Raw genomic sequence first — 20,188 nt, 5'->3', positions numbered from 1 at the left:
GCGAAAAGGGGCAATATGGGCTTAGGAAAATTTAGAAATGACTTGGGATGGGTGGATGCTTGGCGGGAGAGAAATCCATATGCTAAGCAGTTCTCTTGCTATACCCCTCAGTTTCAATCATTTTCTCGGATCGATATGATATGGGTAACAAGGAAATTAATGTCGAAGGTTGGGGGGGTGGAGTATAAAGCAAGAGGGGTGTCAGATCATTCCCCTCTGGTATTGGACCTCTTGGATGAGGAAGACAGAGGGAATCGATTCTGGAGGTTCGATGCCAGAAGGTTAAATGACCTGGGAAGTGAGGATACCTTTTGCAGAGGTTTGCGGGAATTTTGGGCCATAAATAAAGGAACCACTACGAACGGTTATGTCTGGGAGGCTTTAAAGGCACATATTAGGGGCACGTTAAAAAAACGGTTAACAGATCAGAAAAGAAATAGTAACAATAAATATATATAATAAATATTGGAATTAGAGAGAGAGTGTCTGGAGATGGAGGAAATATACGTGCACAATAATACAGAACAAAATAAAATAAACTGGACAGAGGCCCAAAAAAAATGGGTAGAACTATTAGAATCAGTAAATGCAAAATATCTCCAGTATAGTTCCTTGTCAAATTACGCTAGCGCAGACAAATCGGGATCCTTTTTGGCTTATTTAGCTCAAGCTGATAGCCCATCCAATGTAATTATGAGGGTGAGTAATGGGAAAGGAGAGATAGTCCACACCAACTGACAGATCGCCGAGGCTTTTACGGAATATTTTAGCTCAATTTATACTACTAAAATCCAGGGTAAAGAAGAAGAAATTAGGGCCTTCCTAGGGAAAATAGATATACCTAGCCTACCAGTAATTGGTAAAAAAGAGTTAGAAGCACCAATAACCTTGCATGAAATAAAAGAGGCCATATTGGACCTTCCTAATGGTAAATCCCCAGGCCTGGACGGCCTACCGGGGGAGATATACAAAAAATACCTAGACATTATAGCACCCATTTTTTTGGAGATCTTAAATTCGAGTTTTCTAGAGAATAGCCTTCCAAGATCGATGCTTGAAACCAAGATCGTAGTTCTTCTCAAAGCAGGGAAAAATTCAGAGGCAATGGAATCTTATAGGCCGATATCTTTGATATCAGTAGAAGCAAAAATACTGGCTAAAATCCTGGCTAAAAGATTAAATAAGTTAATAAGCTCAAATTATACATGAGGACCAATCCGGCTTCATGCCAGGGAAAGATACATCTGTGAATCTGAAAAAGGTCTTTATTCATCTACAGGCCCCACATACAGACGACCACTGCCCGGTAATTGTATCGTTAGATGCAACTAAGGCCTTCGATGTGGTGGAGTGGCCGTTTCTATGGGGGGTCTTGGAGAGAGTTGGTATAGGACCTAACTTCATCAAATGGGTGCAATTGCTATATCAGAGGCCAGAAGCCAGAATATCAATAAACAACTACATAGCCAATCCATTCACAATAAGTAGAGGCACTAGACAGGGGTGCCCCCTTTCGCCCAGTTTGTTTGCCCTGGTGATAGAGCCGCTGGCTTGTCTAATACGGAGTTATTTGGCCAATGAAGGATTTAGACGTGGGGGCGGTAGGGATGTACTGGCATTATATGCGGACGACGTGTTATTATTTTTGAAGGATGGATGTAGGGGAGTTCCAATGGCCTTAAATATAATAGAAGAATTTGGGAAATTCTCAGGTTTTCAGGTAAACTGGGGGAAGTCCAGTATTTTGCCTTTGCGCCCTGGGGACGCAGATATTAGATCACCACTCAAAGTAGTGAACTCCTTTAGGTACTTGGGAATATGGATTACACCCGATCCTAAGGACTTTGAGGAGTTAAATTTACGCCCACTGGTACAAGATTTGGGGGATAGGATAAAGCGATGGAGTAAACTCCCGTTAACAAGTATGGGTAGGGTTAACCTACTTAAAATGATTGCCCTCCCAAAATTTCTTTACGTTTTCCAGCAATCTCCCCATTATATATCTAGTGATTTTTTTAGGAAGGTCAATAGCATGATGGGATCATTTATTTGGAAAAACCAACGTCCAAAAATTAACTTTTCAAATATGACAAGGAAAAAGGGAGATGGTGGAATGGCATTGCCAGACCTCAAATTGTATTACCTTGCCTGTCAAATAAGATCATTGGCCGATTGGTTTATAGATAACACGATTGGAGAAGGGCTGAAAGATCTGGTCCGATACAGCGGCGGGGGACTATCCCCAATACAAAGATTGGTAATAGGGGGAAAGGTAGATCAGAGTTTCACGATGGTGAACCAAGCAATTAAAGTGTGGCGAGACGTGAATAAATTGTATAACTTTAGGGAAATAGATATAGACTACCCCTTAATTAAGGAGATTAATTTGGAAGGGGCGGAGACATCACAAATATTAAAGTTCTGGGATAGAGTGGGTATTAGATCCCTAAGTCAGGTATATGAGAGGAATGAAATTAAACAGTTTGAACAGCTGAAAGGGGAGTTCTCCTTATCCTCCGCACATATATTTAGATATTTACAGCTGAAAAACGTACTTCAGACCCAGAATGGGGGTAGATCTTTAGAATTTGGGGAGTCACCGGTAAAAGCAATTTTGGCAGGTGGGGATAGGTCAAGGAAAATTTCCAGGATATATAATATACTATTACAAAATAAACATGAGGATGGCTTGAGGAGCCTAAAAATTAAATGGGAAGGAGATCTGGGGGAAATAGGTCAGGAAGAATGGGATTCCACTCTAGTATCACTCTCAAAAGCAACCAACTCTATTAAAACACAGCAGATACAATTATTTATTTTGCACAGGTCATACTTCTCCACTGGGAGGCTTCTGAAATTTGGTGCCCTCAAGGAAGATGTGTGTCCTAAATGTAATATAGCACCGGGTACGTTTTTTCACTTAATTTGGAACTGTAGGGTTATACAGGAATTTTGGGTGGGAGTGATAGAGATCCTGGCGGATCTAGGAATTACAGAACAGGCTCTCACGCCTGGTGGGTGTTTATTGAATATGTTTGATGGAATAGGTATTGATAAATACACTAAATTATTTATAATTAATATGTGTTTCTTGGCTAAGGTGATTATAGCGAGGAAATGGTTGTCAAAAATAGGCCCAGGGTGCGATGAGTGGAGAGCACTAGTTAATTACACGTTCAATCATGAAAGACACGTTTACACAAGTAGGAAAAGTTTATGGAAATTTAATAAGATATGGCACAAGTGGATAATTTATACAGAAAACACAATTTAGTCACTAAAGAATAGAAAGAATTGAATTCAGAAAAAGAGTGGGGTAGGAAATGACCATTTCTCCAAGTGAATAGGGTAAAATAGGGAGTATAAACAACTAGAGAGGTTACATAGAAGAGAGATGGAGTATTTTTGGGGGCGAGATACCCATGTAGATAAGGGGGAAGAACTTTAGATATTTCCGTGATTATGTGATTGGTATTAAGAACTAGGACCTGTATTGTTGTTTGTTGAGCATATAGAAAAACAGTACCGTTTCATGGTCGAGGCACGGCCAATTCTATGCTCAGGAAGATGGGCAATACTATATGTTATGAAAGGGCTGATGCGGACCACCTGATTCTAGGCATATGCTCAATGTCTCATTTGTATTGTTTGTCTTGTATATGTTTGGTATTGTATGTGTATATGTATTTTATGTATATATTTATATGTATTTTGTATTATGTCTTTTTTATATGCAAATAAAAAAAATCAAGTTAAAAAAAAAAAAAAAAACAATACACAAGATGGACCCAATAAGTAATGCTGACAGGTGTAACAATACACAGTATGTTGACACAATAATGAAATAATAAGTAAGGAGACAGAGAGTGGGAATCTCCCAACTTATCTGAAAATGGAGGGGTCTGCAACCAGAAGAAGACAAGGATCCTGGAGGCAGCTAGGACAAGGCCACTGGGGACAGGAACAAACGCTGTGCAGGAGCCTGGAACCGGGAACACTCGAGACACCAAATCAAGAACTATAGCCGGCGTCTGAGTGCACCGGTCATGCAGTTTAAATAGCGCGCCAGAGCGCTACCCTGACGCTGCGTGCGGCGTCATGCACACCCCTTCCTCCCTGCGGCCGCCAGGCGTCCCCCGTCGCCTTGGCAACCGCTGCGGCAGGGGAGGAAGGGGTTGTCTCCAAGTTGCCGGGCGCTCGTCTCCGTCCGCCGGAAGTATCCAGCTGATGACGCGACGGCGTCCCTGTAACCTGGCAACCGCCGGGACCTCAGTGGAGACTGCCGGGCGAGCGCAGGCGCTGCCCGTGCAGCTCCTAACATGCAGTCTGGACCCCATGGTTTGCACATCACAGGGTACGTTTGCTTAGCATCTGCCGTTTAATGCAGTTCTTCTTTCTCACCTAGCTCTTGCTCACTCTTTCCTATTTCCTCCCATCCCATTCTTCCTACAATCCCTCCCAACTCTTCCATTAATAACCCCCCCCCCCCTTGTTCCCCTTCTTCTCTTTTATCTTAACCATTCACTCCCTATGCCTCATTCTTTGCAGTACTAAATATTGGGCATGTCAGACCGGATTGCGTGACAAATTTGTTCTCAAAATGGATAAAACCATGCTGCACTGCAGGTGGGGCAGAGGTAGCATATGCAGCAAGAGTTAGATTTGGGTGGGGTGTGTTGAACTGAAATCTAATTTGCGGTGTAAAAATAAAGCAGCCAGTATTTACTCTGCACAGAAACAAAATAACACCCTTAAAGCTAACTCTGCACATGTTACATTTGCCTCACCTGGAGTGCACATGGCTTTGCCCATTTTGAGAACAAACTTTCCCTGCAATCGGGTCTGAATTAGGCCCAATATTCTTTGGAAGAGTGGTTATTAGGCTTTGTTACTGCTGACTATTTTACTTTGAAATAAATTGATTTAAAATGTGTGGGAGCTGCTCTGTTAAGTTCTGACTGACAGGGTTTCAAACTTTTTGCATATTTATTATTTCATCACATTATTAAATAAGTAATTATTGTGCTTCAAAATGTGTGTGTGTGTATATATATATATATATATATATATATATAAAATCATGTTTTAGGGGGCCATTTATAAATAATTGCATTTGCAATGTGATCCATGTACGGAAATAGCGCTCAAGATCGCAGAATGTGACCATATCGGGTGATTGTCTCAACAGGTACTGTATGTGCAAGGACTCCTGAAAGATGCCCAACCATGCAATGTTATAATTGCACATCCAGGGCTTCTGCACATGCTCAGAGGTTTGACCCCAATGCTCAGGGGCCATTTCATAGGCTACAACAAGCTTCCATAATGTGCAGATTGTGGTATCTGCTGGGGGGGGGGGGGGGGGGGCAATATCGGAAATGCTTTGCAACCTACGCAGGGGATGCAGTACAGGCAGCAATGGAGAGATCGCAGCTGATATTGGAGAGATCTGTTGTGGTCCCTCTTTCCTAAATTGCAGGGTGTTATTGTTTGATGAATGAGTCCCTAAGTTCATATTCTTTGAGTTTGTCATAAGTAGTTTTCACCTAAAATTCAGCGAAACGTGATTGCACAAAGTGTGCTCACACTTTTACTTACAACTTTACAGTATGTAAAAATGGTATACGCAGCCGTACTAAGCTCTGAGTGGCAGGGAAACGTAATTGTTTTGAATTTAGTTTTGAACCTTTTTTATTTTAGCATGCATTACATAACCATTTAATTACTATTGTGGGGTGTATTCAATGCGGCCGGCGAGGGAGTTAATTGGTGGGGATCGCTGAAAACAAGCGATTCTCACCATTTAACCCCCACGCTGGCCGCTCACCCTAGTCAAAGTTTCGGGGCTGACACAGGACGTATTCCCCCAAACAGCGAGGCTCGCGGCTAATGCAGGGAGCAAGTTAATTTTTTATACAAAAAGAAATCACTAGCCAACAGTGAAAATGCTTCTGAAACAAAAATAGTAATTTCTAGTTTATTCGAGCATGGGAAAGACGAATATGGCATTTAAAATGCTGAGTTAGCTCTATGTTCTGAGATAGAACCATATTTCATTAAATGCTAGAGAATTTGAGGGATTTTCAAAAAAATACTAGGGATTGTTTTTATTTAAATAAATTGTAGGTTGCCAATGCTTAGTACAGGTATCCTGAGTTATTGTCAGCCATATTTTGTTACTCAATATATATGTTACTCAAAATTCATTTTCTCAATTCTCATCTGGACTTCTTTGCTATGAATTGTGGTGCAGTAAGTGATGAGCATGGTGAGAGATTCCACCAAGATATTTCAACCATGGAACAAAAATATCAGGGTAAATGGGACGTTTCCATGCTTGCAGACTACTGTTGGACGGTGACAAGAGATGCTCCAGGACAAACGATAAGCAAAACGAAGTCGCACTCATAAATAGGTAGTCATACGAAATAGCAAGGCATGTTATCTTATTTACTGCTAATTTACCTGTACATAGATTGAATTAAAACAATTGCTACTTCTGTTGTGTACAGATATCATATTAATATAATGTTGGTTTTTACTACAGAAGTACATGTATCGCAAGTAGTGTATCTAAAAAACTAGAGCTAATAAACAAATTCTAAGGTCATATTCGGTTTTCCTGACCCAAATTTAGTAAAAAAAAAATGACTATTTTTGTAAAAGAAGCAAATAAAAAGTTGTTTTTTGTTGTCTAGTGTAATCAGTCCCAAGCCTTAACAAAGATATGGTGTCCTATCAAAATGCCTTGGCAGAAGAGGAGAGATCTAACCTGCAGTGACCATCTAGCATTACCGGTTCTGCAGCATATGGCCACTCACCGCACCTCCAGTTACGGTGTTTTACCACTTCCATCCCAGTTGGTTTTGACTTGCTCCTATAATTTTGTGAATAAAACTGAAAGAGATTCTCTCTTCCTTTCGCATACCAGATGCCTGGAGCATCATATTATGAAGATTTTTTTATGTCAAGCAAAAGATTCCATTATGCACAGTACAGTATATTCACTAGTGAGTGTGGTATGCATTTATCTTTGAGGGATCTGTGTGGGGGATCATACCATTTTGATCAATACAAGGTGTGACCTGGATGCATGTAAAGATACCTTTACGAACCTATCTTTTCGCCTATCAGTGGGAGTTTGTCTGCTGATTCTGTTATCAGACCGTCTAGATATTGTTGCTTTTATTTATTTTATACCCCCCCCCCCCCCCCCCCCAAAAAAAAAAACACTTGTATGTGGTGGACCTTAATTGGACCAAGAAACATTGGTGTATCCAGTTCTCCATAGTCATTTGCCCATTTCACTTGGTAAGTTACTTATTTAAACTGAGGGCCAGGAGACAATACAGTACAATTCACCATTAGTTAATGTGATAAGGTAAATAATACAAACTCAGAGTTATTTGTCAGATCTTACATATAGACGCAGCAACTCTTTTCCAAACATTTACCTGCCATTTGATCAGGACACTAGGCTACTAATGTATTTTTTAGTGAAATGTGTCCTAAAGTTTTTTTAAAATAGATTGCTAATTTATTTTGATTGGGATTAAAATGTTTTTCAGCATTTTAAATGATGGATGCAGAGCATACATACTTGTAGTGCAGTCAGAGCCGGCCTTAGGCATAGGCAAACTAGGCAATTGCCTAGGGCATTTGGAATGCCTAGGGGCACCAGCAGCTTCTGCTGATTAAAATGATATGCAGCACGCCTATATTCTGTGTGTGAGTGATGCTGTATCTGCATATTAAATAGTGTAATTATGGAAATCACTGTAACATAGCATTCGTATGCAGGTACAGCCATAGTCGCAAACAGAATATAGGCATGCCACATATCATTTTAATCATCGGAAGCTCCTTGTGTGTCTTGGTCACATAACCATGAAAATAAGACAAATTTTCAGCAAAAAAGGCACCCAACGTTAGCAGAACTAGCCAGGAGCTGCATGGCATATTGAGGCAAGATGTATGAGGAAACATCTGTATCCAAGCAGAGGCAGAGGTCACAGTGTTAGCGGCTGTGCGAGTGCTGTCTGTGAGTGGGTTGGTTGTGCAATAGTGTTCGGCATATGTGTAAGGGGCATTATGTGTGTCATGTATAAATGAATTAATAATGTGCGACATATGTGTAACAGGCATTATGTGTGTCATGTGTATAAGGACATTAATAATGTGCAACATATGTGTAATGGGCATTATGTGTGTCATGTGTATAAGGGCATTAATAATGTGCAACATATGTGTAAGGGGCATTATGTGTGTCATTATGTGTATGAAGGGCATTAATAAAGGTTGGCACAATGTGTAAGGGGCATTATGGTTATAAGGACATTAATAATATGTGTCATGTGTAAGGGGCATTACTGTGTGGTATTATCAGGGGTGCCGAGAGAAAGGGGTAGGTGGTATAAATTACCCAGGCCAAAGTCTGATGGAAGGGCCCAGTGGGGGCCCCGGGCCCCCTCCCCTTACGTGACAGCAGCAGCTTCAGCTCTTTTCCTCTGCCCAGCACGCACTGATTTGTGCTGGGTTGCAGTGTGGCCATGGAGGTGCTTAAAATACAATATTTTCTCAGGATTTTTTTCTAAGGGTATAATGTGAATAATGTGAGGAGTAATGTACATAAGGTAAAGTGGTACTACTGTGTGATGTTACGTGAATAAGGGACACCATCGCATGATATAATGTGAATAAAGTTGCACTACTGTGTGGCATAATTTGAATTGCGGGTACTATTGTGTGGCCATGCCCCTTCCCAGCAAGAACACACCCCTGTTTGGGCTGTGCACCGAATGTGTGCGCTGTTTCTATTTAAAATATTGCGGGTAGGAGCACCAAAATGATGACTGCTATAATGAGGGTTGATGGTGCTGGGAAAGCGGAGCAGGGTCAGAGGTGGAACTAGTGGCGGTGCTAGGGGGCACCAGCCAAAATCTTGCCTAGGGCGTCATTTAGGCTAGGGCCGGCTCTGAGTGCAGTAGCCACGTTATAAAACACGTGGCTTTGGTAGTGAGTGTTTATGTATGGTATATCAGCATATACACTATGGAGAAGGGCCAAATTACAGCAGAAACAACTGAGGGGAACGGACAGTAAATAGTTATGGTCGATGGAGCATCATGTTTAAATGAATGTATTCATTGTTAGGGCATGGCAACATCTACAATAAAAGCATTATCACATACTTTATATGAGTGTGGCAAGTAGGAAAGCCAAACCACAGCATATATACCAATTAAACATATTATTGAACTTTTTCTTCATTATGGGGGGAATTTACTAAAGGAAATTTGTAAAAAATAAGTATAAAAATAGGTGTATTTGTATCCAGAAATACACTTATTTTTGACATTTACTATCCCGAAAATATGGCAATTCATATTCGTATCAATACGAATACGAATTGACATATTTTCGGGATAGTAAATGTCAAAAATAAGTGTATTTCTGGATAAAAATACACCTATTTTTTACAAATTTCCTTTAGTAAATTTCCCCCTATGTGTCTTCTTGTGCATTAAAAGGCTCCAGCCATCATTTAATATTTTTGGGCAGTCTGTGCAAACAATAGACATATCCTCCATGTGAACCTTACTGTGCCTTACAACAGTAGATTTGTGTTTAAATGTTTTCCCGCACTCAGCACAGGTATAAGGCCTCTCCCCCGAATGAACACGTTGATGTCTAAAGGCCCCCATACATTAGGCCGACTTGTCCTTAGGACAAGTCGGACCCACTTCTCCTGTGAGTCACCCGGCAGCTCCCCGGGAGGCTCACATACAATTTGGCACTTGATGAGCCAGTTTTTACATGTGATAAATCGCTTGCGATTTATCACATGTAAAACAAATGGGGAGCTGCAGGGCGGTGAGGAGCAGTGGGGCGGGCAGCGGCAGTAGTTGGGGCGGGCAGCGGCAGTAGTTGGGGCGGACGGCGGCAGTAGTGGGGGCGGGCAGCAGCAGTAGTGGGGGCGGGCGGCGGCAGTAGTGGGGGCGGGCGGCGGCTCACAAATGAGCTCTCAGCCAATCACAGTACGGCCGGTCATTTGACAGGTATTTTAAAAATCTAATAGCCGCCACTGTGCGTCCCGTCCCGCAGCGGCAGCGCTGCTATTTGTTATCACAGCATGCCGGCCAGGTCAGTGTGTCTGCCCGCCGTGCTCCCCCGCCCCCCGGTGTCTGCATGCATATGCCTGACAGGTGGGCAGGCATATGCATAGCATACAGGGAGGTCGGATGATCTTATGTGCTGACCGTCCGACCTCCCTGATCCGGTCCGATGCGCACGGGACCGCGCATCGGATCGGATCATATATCACACACCTGCGATTTTGGGTCGATTTCATCCGGTTATTGGCCCAAAGTGCCGAAATCGGATGAAATCGTCCCAAAATTGTATAGTGTATGGGGGCCTTAACCAATGCGGAGTTGCCACTGAAACTTTTTCCGCACTCCGAACATGTAAATAATTTCTCATCTGTGTGGATTTTCTGGTGTCTCCCGAGGCTGGTTTCATCTGTGTAACATTTTCCACACTCGGGGCACACACAGGGTCTTTCTTTGACATGAGTTTTATGATGCTGTAAAAGTGCGGAGCTTTGGGTAAAGCGTTTGCCGCACTCTGTACAAACAAATGGCCTTTCTCCTGTATGAACCCTCTGATGCGTAACCAGGTTGGAGTTGCTGCTAAAGCTTTTTCCACACATACTGCACATATATGGCTTCTCTTTTGTATGGACTCTAAAATGCGCTCGAAGCTGTGTGCTGCAGGAAAAACTCTTCCAGCACACAGTGCAATGCCACGATTTTTCTCCTGTGTGAACTTTCCTGTGCTTTACCAGGTTTGAACTGCTGCCAAAATGTTTGCCACATTCTCTGCAGCAGTAGGGCCTTTCACTTGTGTGGATCCTCGTGTGAGTGATAAGATGTGCGTTCTGTGTAAAGGTTTTCCCACATTCTGAGCAAGTGTAGGGTTTAACTTCTGCGTGAACTCTCAGGTGCCTAAAAAGACTGAAGCTTTGTGTAAAGCATTTTCCGCATTCACTCCATATGTAAGACCTTTCTCCAGTGTGAGTTCTCAGATGCACAATGTAGTTTGGCTTTCTGTTAAATTGTTTCGCACAATGCTCACAAGAAAACTTAGCCTGATCCTTAGTGCATGTATTTGTTGTACCAGAGTTTTCATTCACAGCCTTTCCTATGCGAGAGAGCTTCCTGTGCGGTAACTCCTTTGGAGAATCATTTCTGTCTTTCTGCAGTGTCTCTTTGGCTTGGAATTTACTGTATTGCCTTCTTTGTCATTCTTAGTTTTACTACTTGAATTTTTCATGGTTAAATTGGGAAGCTGGATGTTTACGTACCGATCACTGGGTCATCTGTTAAAAAGTTAATGACACATTAGCTTAGGAGAAACTGTACACATTATTTCTATCTTGTTTGATATCCAAATTGTCTTACTAGTTTTATATTCTATGAAAGCTCACTGAAGAAAGAACACTTGCAATGCAGTAGTTGTAAACATTAAATATACCAAAAATCTGAAAAACAGTACAGTAACTGTGAGTAATGTGGAAGAATAACCAACACATGTGCATCAGTGCCCCTCAGTAGAAATCTACCATCCCCATAGCATACCTCCCAACACTCACGATTTCAGCGGGACAGTCCCGATTACCGGGTCCTGTCCCGCTGTCCCACCCGCGGCCGGAGGTGTCCCGCTGCGGGGGGGGGGGGGGGGGGGGGGGGGTGGTGCCAGATGGGAGCCCCCCCAATTTGACAGAATTGCACAGTGTCTATTCCCGGCTGAAAATGGGGACACGGCTCATTTGCATAAGCCGCGCCCCTCATTTACACAAGCCGCGCCCCTCATTTACACAAGCCGCGCCCCTCATTTACACAAGCCGTGCCCCCTTTTTGGACGCTCGTGCAGCCTATTTCTGCAGCTACAAAGTTGGGAGGTATGCCATAGGGGTATGGGTTGTTAGGTTGACAATCAAAAGGTCGACCACTATTAGTAGACAATCAACAGGTCGACACATCAAAAAGGTTGACACCATTAAGTTGACATGACCAAGAGGTCGACAAGCAAATTGTCAACATGAAGGTTAACACAAGCTTTTTTGGTGTCTATGTCGACATGGACACTGTTGTAGTGTACGCCATCCCATCGTATGGCTCGTATTCTCCCTCCATGCCCACTGGGATGGTCAAGTATGAACAAGTCTGTTTAAAAAAAAAAAACATGATAAACTCATGAATCACACGGGACAGACTCAGGGGTAGGTGCTTTCTCCCCCCTGGGCAACCAGTTATGTAGGGTACACACCAGGACGACCCGCTCACGATGCACATCGTGAGCGGGTCGTCAGTGTCTCGTCCGACCCGCTCACGGTGACGCGGGGGGGTACGACCCGCTCACGATGTGCACCGTGAGCGGGTCCGATCCGATGGCGACCCGCACCCGGCTGTATGGTCGTCATTGAGATCCTACCTGCAGCAGGTAGGATCTCAATAACGACCGACCCGCGGGACCGCGCATCGGATCGGTATCGGTCAGAAAAGGGCCCAATCAGCACACAATCTACATCCAATTGATCGGAATTGGATCTAGATTGTGGGGATCGGGCCCTAGTCGTCCTGGTGTGTACCCAGCATAAGAGCACTTCCAATGCCACTCTTCTGCCTTTATGCCAGCCTTAATATGCTAATAGCAGTCCCCAAAACCCATGCAAGTACCAATGTTTTTTTAATTCTGAATGTCACACTCACAGTGCTACTTAGCCAGTAGGCAGACCCAGTCAAGTCCACTGCCCCATACATTCTGTGATACCCCTTTCACACCATAAATGCAGGGACCCACCCGAGAATATGGCCCAGGGATCATGCCTGGCCATTCCTGGGTTGGCCCCTTTCACACCAGAAAAGTCCCTGCATTTTCTGGTGTGTGAAGGGAAAAGGAATGAGGCAGGGAGGAGGCGTGCTCGTGGCAGGGAGTACTCACCCCTGTCGCTGGACCTCGGTACAGGCCGGGGATCCACACAGACGGCAGGCGCAGATGACAGGTCAGACGGTGGGTGCAGATGATGCAGCTCTCCGGGGGCAGTGAGAGCACAGGAGAGCTGCGTCATCTTCATCCACCTCCTTTCCTGTCATTTGCGCCCGCCGCCTGTGTGGATCCCCGACCTGACAGCACACCGAGGACCGGCAACTCGGGTATGTACCCCCTATCCCTTTCACACTGGCCAGGACCCCGGGTTGAACCCAGGAACAACCCTGCTCCATAGCAGGGTTGGAATCCCGGCAATTTTTGCAAGGATTTTGGCCCGGGAACCTTACACACCAGCGCTAGTTGCTGTCCCAACCCGGGAAATTAGGTTGTGTGAAAGGGGTAGGAGAGTAAAGCTGGTTACACTCCTTAAGATTGGGTGATTGTCATTTGCTCCCATACATTACCAAATAGTTTTTCCCACCAGATTGGGCAGATAAGGGTGGAGTGATATAAATAGCTGTGGCAGGGATTGCATTATTGGCGGGGATTGCATTAACTATCAATCGTCAAAATTGTTGGTGACATTGGTGCTTAACACTGACACGCTGGCAGCTGTTACTGACAATGAGACAGTATCAGGAGTCTAAGCTGGTCCTGTCTCCTCTCAGGCTTGGCTCACTGGTACCACTGCTGCTGACACCAGGTAGCAGTGGCTGACAAAGTGACAGACACTTTGGTCAGGTCATACTAGTTGGCATCTCAAGGCTCTCTATTAGTGAATAAGCAGTAAGTGACAGTGTCAATCACTCATTGCTTGTTTGGCACAACGGGGCAGATGTATTAAGCCTTAACAAGAGATAAATGCAAGGGTGATAAGGAGAGATAAACGTCCAGCCAATCAGCTCCTTACTGACTTTTTTCAAACACAGGCTGTAACATGGCAGTTAGCAGGTGATTGGCTGGGGGTTTATCTCTTGTTAAAGCTTAATACATCTGTCCCAATGTACCTCTGAATCTGACCCAATGTTTTGTAATGTAATACGCCAGAGGGATAAACACTAACCTGGCAAGACTGCTCTATTGCACATGTACACACAAAGAACACTGATGGTTCACAAGCTATGGTCACATACACTCAAACGTCATTGTCGATGGCAGAAACACTTCCAACTATTCACTCGCCCTATAACTGGATATCATTACTGTAGGTATTCCAAGTCGGTATATGGTCACTAGGTCGACAAGGGGAAGGTCGACATGGGGTTCATCAACAGCATCATTAGGTTGACAAACACAAGGTCGACAGTCAAAAGGTCAATATGCTGTTTTCAATTTTTTTGAGCCAACATGTGCCGACAGGCGGTATTTCATGCCCTACCATCCACTAGGGTGTGGCGGGAGAATAGAATAGTGTGCCGAGCACAGCGAGGCACCATGCCCGAATGCGATTTAGCACCCTCCCACTAACCACATCACCCCAAAGCATGGCGAGCGCAGCGTGCCCCACGAGGGGATGCAGAACGCCTCCTCCCGACCTTTTCATACCTCCACTATCCACGTCGGTGTGAAGTTGATCTTATAAAGTGTGGTGAGTGCACGCAGATTGCTTTACATGTATTCCGCGTGCGCTCACCACACTTTATAAAATCAACTCCGCGCTGACATGGATAGTGGGGGTATGAAAAGTCAGGAGGACACGTTCCGCGTGCGCTCGCCTCGCTTCGGGGTGACGTGCATAGTGGAGGTGTGCTAAATCGCATTGCATGTGATCACACGCGATGCGATCTCTACGCCGGCGTATGTAGGCAAATTGGGCATCCTGATAATACACAAGTACCCTCCTTTCAGTAGATTGTTTCAGCAAATGCAGATTGGAGATCTACAACAAAAGTGTGTATGCACAGACTGGATGTAGAATCAGTGACTCGTTCTCCAATAGTATTATATGGGGAAAGCAGCTCATAGGCTAGCAATAACTTTCGAATTGGAGCCACTTTGCCTGGGCTTTAGTACATTTGAAAATGCGGTAAAATCCCTGAAAGCATTTCTGGTTTAATACATCCCGCCCACAATCTGTTGCAGCAACAGCAAGCATTGTTACATTTTCTGTGGCCATGACACATGCAAAGCTGGTGTCAGCCAAATGCATTCAGACATACAGTACAGCAGAGCATTCCAAAATAACACAGCTGAGATACACGTTCTGAACCTGGGGCCCACTACCATCGGTGCCATCTCTGCAGAATTTTAGCAATATCATGGAGACATGTTTGTGTTGCAGATGTTCTGCCCCTACCACACCATTCCCACATGCAAAAGGCAGGCAAAGAGCCCAGACCTTAGACTTGACTACTAGTAATAATAAAAACACTATTATTTAATTTCTTATATAGCACAGCATATTATGCTGCACTTTACAATAGGAGACAGTGATAAAACAAACTGGGTAGTAACAAACCAACATAGAGGTAGGAGGGCCCTGCTCGCAAGCTAACTATCTATAGAATGCAGATGCAATACACAATGCACTGATGGTAGTGGTCCCCACCCTTATGCTGAACCAGCATCAGCTAAACTGCTATACTGTGCCAAGAGTGATAACTTCCATAATGAAACCTATTTTTATGATATAGGCCGGGGAGATATACTTCTGATAGTTTTACATTGACCACTATTAGTTCTATATCGAGTCAAACAAGAGTTCAACAATGTGTCACATTACATTTACGGCAATGTGGTATCTATGAGTTACAGCAGGGGATAACATACCACGGTGGAGGCTGCCGACAGAGGTTTTACTACAAGTCCCAGCAATCCCTGCGACCAAAAGACGTGCAGAGGATGCTGTGACCATTTTCATGACAGCGGCTCCGCTATTTCTCCGAGCACAGCACCCGGCGGCGCACTCTAATATTAACACAGTCGCTAACCACACCTGACCGCAGCTGCGGCAGGCAGCACAGACAGTCCCCGACTCCCCGACCCTGGTCCATACCTGTCTGGGCGGAAATCCGTCTGGTGAGCACCTGTGATTTGGGAATTCATCAGCCAACAGGAATTATAGGAGCACAGCATTGTGGCCTTTGTAGTGATTCTCTTCCAATGCTTACCCATTTGAGGAACAGAATGACTACAGCCCCCATAATACCGAGGGGCTAGAAAATAAAACTGATGCTGTGTACACACGGGTACAATCTCTTTACGATTCTGACTATATAGTCAGAATCTTATCTGGATCGCATGCAGATCGCAAGGGTTTTTAACCCTTGCGATCCAGATCCTATCCCGATGCGCGCCCCCGTGTCAGCAGAAATCGAAAATCAGCCCAGTCTATATAGTGCAGATTGTTCAGATATAGTGTAGATTGGATGCCTGTATTGAGGTTTCCTATCTGTTTGCAATGTGATGCAGATGAGATCTCCCGGGCCAGCCACTCCCATGCTAGGGATGGACATCGGAAGCCAACCATCAAATGATGGCAGTGCTTCCACCATTGAAACTTTCGATGCGATGGTAACTTACCATCGCATCAAAAGTATTCGATGGTGAAAACTAGTTATATGACTAGCGCATGCGCAAAAGCCTGTATCGCCATTTGTATGGTGGTAATTGGCTTTGGTGGCAGGGCCCAGGCTCTGAGCAACATATTACTTTATCACTGGACATTGTGTGTATAATATACATATATAATATTCACACAATGCCCAATGATGATATATATTAATTTTGTACACATTATTAACACTTTAACAGCAAGTAATCGTCACAGCAGTGTATGGGCACCTTTAGCTTGGCTCATTCCACTGGTACCCCAGGACTGTGTATATTGTTCCTCACTATTTGACAGAAACAGACAATCTCTGACCAACACTTCACTAATGATCATATAGTGGTTGCTGCCTGGTAATACTAATGCAGTTTATTAATGAGTGTTTTATGTGACTGACATTCACAAATATCTGCAGCTAGTTGTATTGTGTTCTTATTATTATTATTGTAGCTTGCCTGAGCTGGTATAACATTCAGTGACGTCACTGTCTCCTACAGAGCTCAGTGTGTCTGTGAAATTTGCTGCTGTTTGAGTGACTGGCGCTGCAGGGTGAGGTTTGTGCTCTGATCGGCTCTCTGAGTCAGTGAGAGCCAATTAGAACTAGCAGTGGGCCCTGTTGCCTAGCAGCTATAGCAACCATAGAGAGGGAGAGGGAGGGAAGCAGAGAGAAAGTCAGACAGCCTCCAACGAACCTAGGAAGTTTCCCTGACATAGACACAGCAGCCAGGGGAGGCATATCTTTTGGGAATTACAAAAAATAAGCCACCATCGGTACACCATCGAATGATTAGCATTCGATAGTGACAAACATCGGAAGGTCACCATTAAATGGCAAAAACACTAACATCGAAAGAAAAACATCGATGTTTCAGAAACATCGACCATCGATGTCCATCCCCGCCCTTCTTTTCTACAGCCCGGGAAAGAGAAGCAGCCTGCAAGCAGCACAGAGCCTGGGACAGCCTGCGAAGTCTTCTGAGGCTGGTAAGTATATTAAACAAATACCACTGCATCACCAATGATTTGGGAGGGTTTTCTTTATATTTCCACTGCCCCACCAATGATTTGTGTGGCGTTTTTTTAATAATACCACTGCACCACCAATGATTTAGGAGGCTTTCATTTATATAATCACTGCATCACCAATGATTTGTGGGGCGTTTTTTTTAGAATACCACTGCACTACCAATGTTTTGGGAGGTTTACATTTATATTACCACTGCACCATCAATGATTGTCGCTGGGGCCGGGCTGGCTGACAGTAGGGGGAGATACTGTAGCTGCACATGCAGCGTGTACTTCCTCGAAGGCTGAACTCCACCCACGTGACTGCTGTGTGTGGAGGAGAGCTGACGGGGGAAGAAAAACTGTGCTATGAGGAAAGCTGCTGGCCGGGGGGAAGCAGAGACTGTGCTCATCAGCTGGGCAAGTACAATGTGCAGATTTTTTTTAGATCTAATAGGGGGACGGGGTGAATGCTGAGTGTGTGTTTGTTTGTACAGTATATGCTGTGTGTGTGTGTTTTTACATGCTTTGTGTCTATGTATACAGTATGATGCATGTACTGTATGTGGGTACATGGTATGTGTCTGTATGTATGTATATGTTGCCTGTATGTGTGCAAATGCTGTGAATATCTATGCTATGTGTGTCTGTGTATCTTTGCTATCTGTGTAAAACTATGTGTACATGCATGCTGTGTGTGTGTATAACTATGCTATGTTTTTCTTTGTGTACATGCTGTATGTACCTATGCTATTTGTGTGTATCTATGCTGTTTCTGTATGTATGTTATATGTGTGCATGCAGTATGTACACATACCCTCCAACATCTGAAGGGTGGAAATCGGTACACACCCAGAAAGGAGGTGTGGCCATGAGTAAAGTGGGTGTGACCATTGGTAAAGGGGGCGTGGCCATCCCTCTGTATGTGTACTGGCTGGCCATTTCAAATAAAATATCCAGGTCCCACCTACCCACTGCCAATACTTTTCCCCAATGAACTCTCACATAGGGCAGCTCCCTACACCCCCACTACAGTGGATACTGCACCAGTGATCCCCAATATTCCCTGCTCTCGCATAGGACACCCACAGCACTGTGCCCCCCGGCCTCCTGCTATCACACAGGTCACCAACAGCTCTCTGCATTGGGCAGGCATTCACACAAAGGAGCCCGAGGAGCGCCCTCACCTTCCCCATACGCAACTGCAGGAACCCCGCACGCACTTGCGTGACATTACCGTGCCCCACATAATACTGCCCCGTTCCCTTACCGGCATGTCACGTGTCTGGTGCTCATGGCTCTGGCCGGTCCCCCACGTCACGCGTGTTATTGTTTCCGATACCCAGGGCACAGGTGGGTGTAGTAAGATGGCTGCCGGTACGACTGAACAGCGGCAGCAGCCTGGTTCATTGCTATTTTCAATTCTTCCGCGGCTGGACGGCAGTGAGCCAATAGGAGCTCGCGGTCCGTCAGCCAATCATGAGCGGCTGCCGGACCGCGAGCTCCTATTGGCTCGCGGCCGTCCAGACTAGGCCCTAGGGAGAATTGATAATAACAGCGTCGGACCAGGCTGCTGCCACTTGTTTGATTATATGGCAAAAACTAGATCCAGCCGGGCAGCGCACAGACAGCCCTCTGCCCAGCTGTCAATTCAATAAAATCGGTACATTCGGTACAGGGTTAATTTGCCGGTACAGACCGTTAAAAAACGGTACTGTACCAGCAAATTCGGTACAGTTGGAGGGTATGTGTACATGTATGCATACCTCACAAAACTTGAAAGCACAGCCGTCACCGTGATTTGCCCACTGATTCAGACTCAGTGGATCTTCTCCATGTTCCATGGATCAGCACAGCTGTGTATGTAATGATGACTGGTATTGTTGCTGCAGATATACTAATCGTGTTCACTACAGCTTCCGCTCCCAATTATAATGTTTCAGAAAATTAAGACAGTGTCTATAAATGAACTTCCAACAGTTAATGTTTTGTATGATGTATTGTACTTACCAACATTTAAACGTTATTTTCAGGGAAACTAGCTAGTGTCTGTCATATTTATTTATTTATTTATTTATTTGTATGTTAAGATAGTTCTATTAATAAAAATATATGTAAACGCCAGAGAAGACTAGATGGCCAGGAGTTTGGGTAACAAAAGTGCTAACTAATAGGGCCGTTTTTACAGGGGGACGAGCCGAGCAACTGCCCGGGGCGCTGCACGGCTCGTCCCATTTTTTTCAATGCTGCCGCTGATGAGCCTGGCTGTCAGTGAGTCTCTATGTGCGCCGCTCGGTGCTCACAGTCACAGCCGCTTGACACTAAAGTCTATATTATTGAGTGACAGGCGGCTGTGACTGTGAGTGAGTGCTGATCGGCACACAGGGCGGGGATTGGCTGGCTGATGGGTGGAGGCGGAGCATAGAGGGAGCCTTGGAGACCAGGCGGTGGAGTGCAGCACTGTGTGAGTCTGTGACTGACAGGTAGTTGTGCCTCCCCCTCCTGCTATGAGGATTGGTCACCCATGGGACGGAGGAGGGATCCAGGCTTATGCGCAGGCTGTCACTCACTCACTGACCAACCGACCGTCACCCAGCTAGTGCGCACGCTGCGCAGCCTATCATTCATTCACTCACTGCC

General features: G+C 44.7%; 1 protein-coding gene across 1 annotated transcript; it reads right to left on the bottom strand.

Annotated features, from left to right (window-relative positions):
- Window positions 1-1,716: 1,716 nt before the first annotated feature.
- On the bottom strand, window positions 1,717-16,068 carry LOC146064224 (uncharacterized). Its single transcript, XM_083177473.1, has 3 exons — window positions 15,989-16,068; window positions 10,329-11,294; window positions 1,717-1,867 (listed from the first exon to the last, which is right to left on the bottom strand). The coding sequence occupies exons 1-3, from the start codon at window positions 16,066-16,068 to the stop codon at window positions 1,717-1,719; spliced, it is 1,197 nt and encodes a 398-aa protein (XP_083033599.1).
- Window positions 16,069-20,188: the final 4,120 nt, after the last annotated feature.

This window comes from Crinia signifera, chromosome 1, assembly GCF_055691185.1.
Source record: "Crinia signifera chromosome 1, ASM5569118v1, whole genome shotgun sequence".
Taxonomy (NCBI): domain Eukaryota; kingdom Metazoa; phylum Chordata; class Amphibia; order Anura; family Myobatrachidae; genus Crinia; species Crinia signifera.
This window is presented reverse-complemented; position numbering and strand designations above follow the sequence as displayed.

Bases quoted from the DNA above. Each gene is read 5' to 3' on its own strand.
- LOC146064224 (XM_083177473.1), bottom strand. From the start codon at position 16,068: ATGCTGTGCTCCTATAATTCCTGTTGGCTGATGAATTCCCAAATCACA. The intron at 11,295-15,988 runs GTATGGACCAGG...ATGACAAAGAAG, and splicing joins ACGGATTTCCGCCCAGACAG to GCAATACAGTAAATTCCAAG. The intron at 1,868-10,328 runs GTGTGTGATATA...ATCTTGTACCAG, and splicing joins AAATCGACCCAAAATCGCAG to TGGGCGTAAATTTAACTCCT.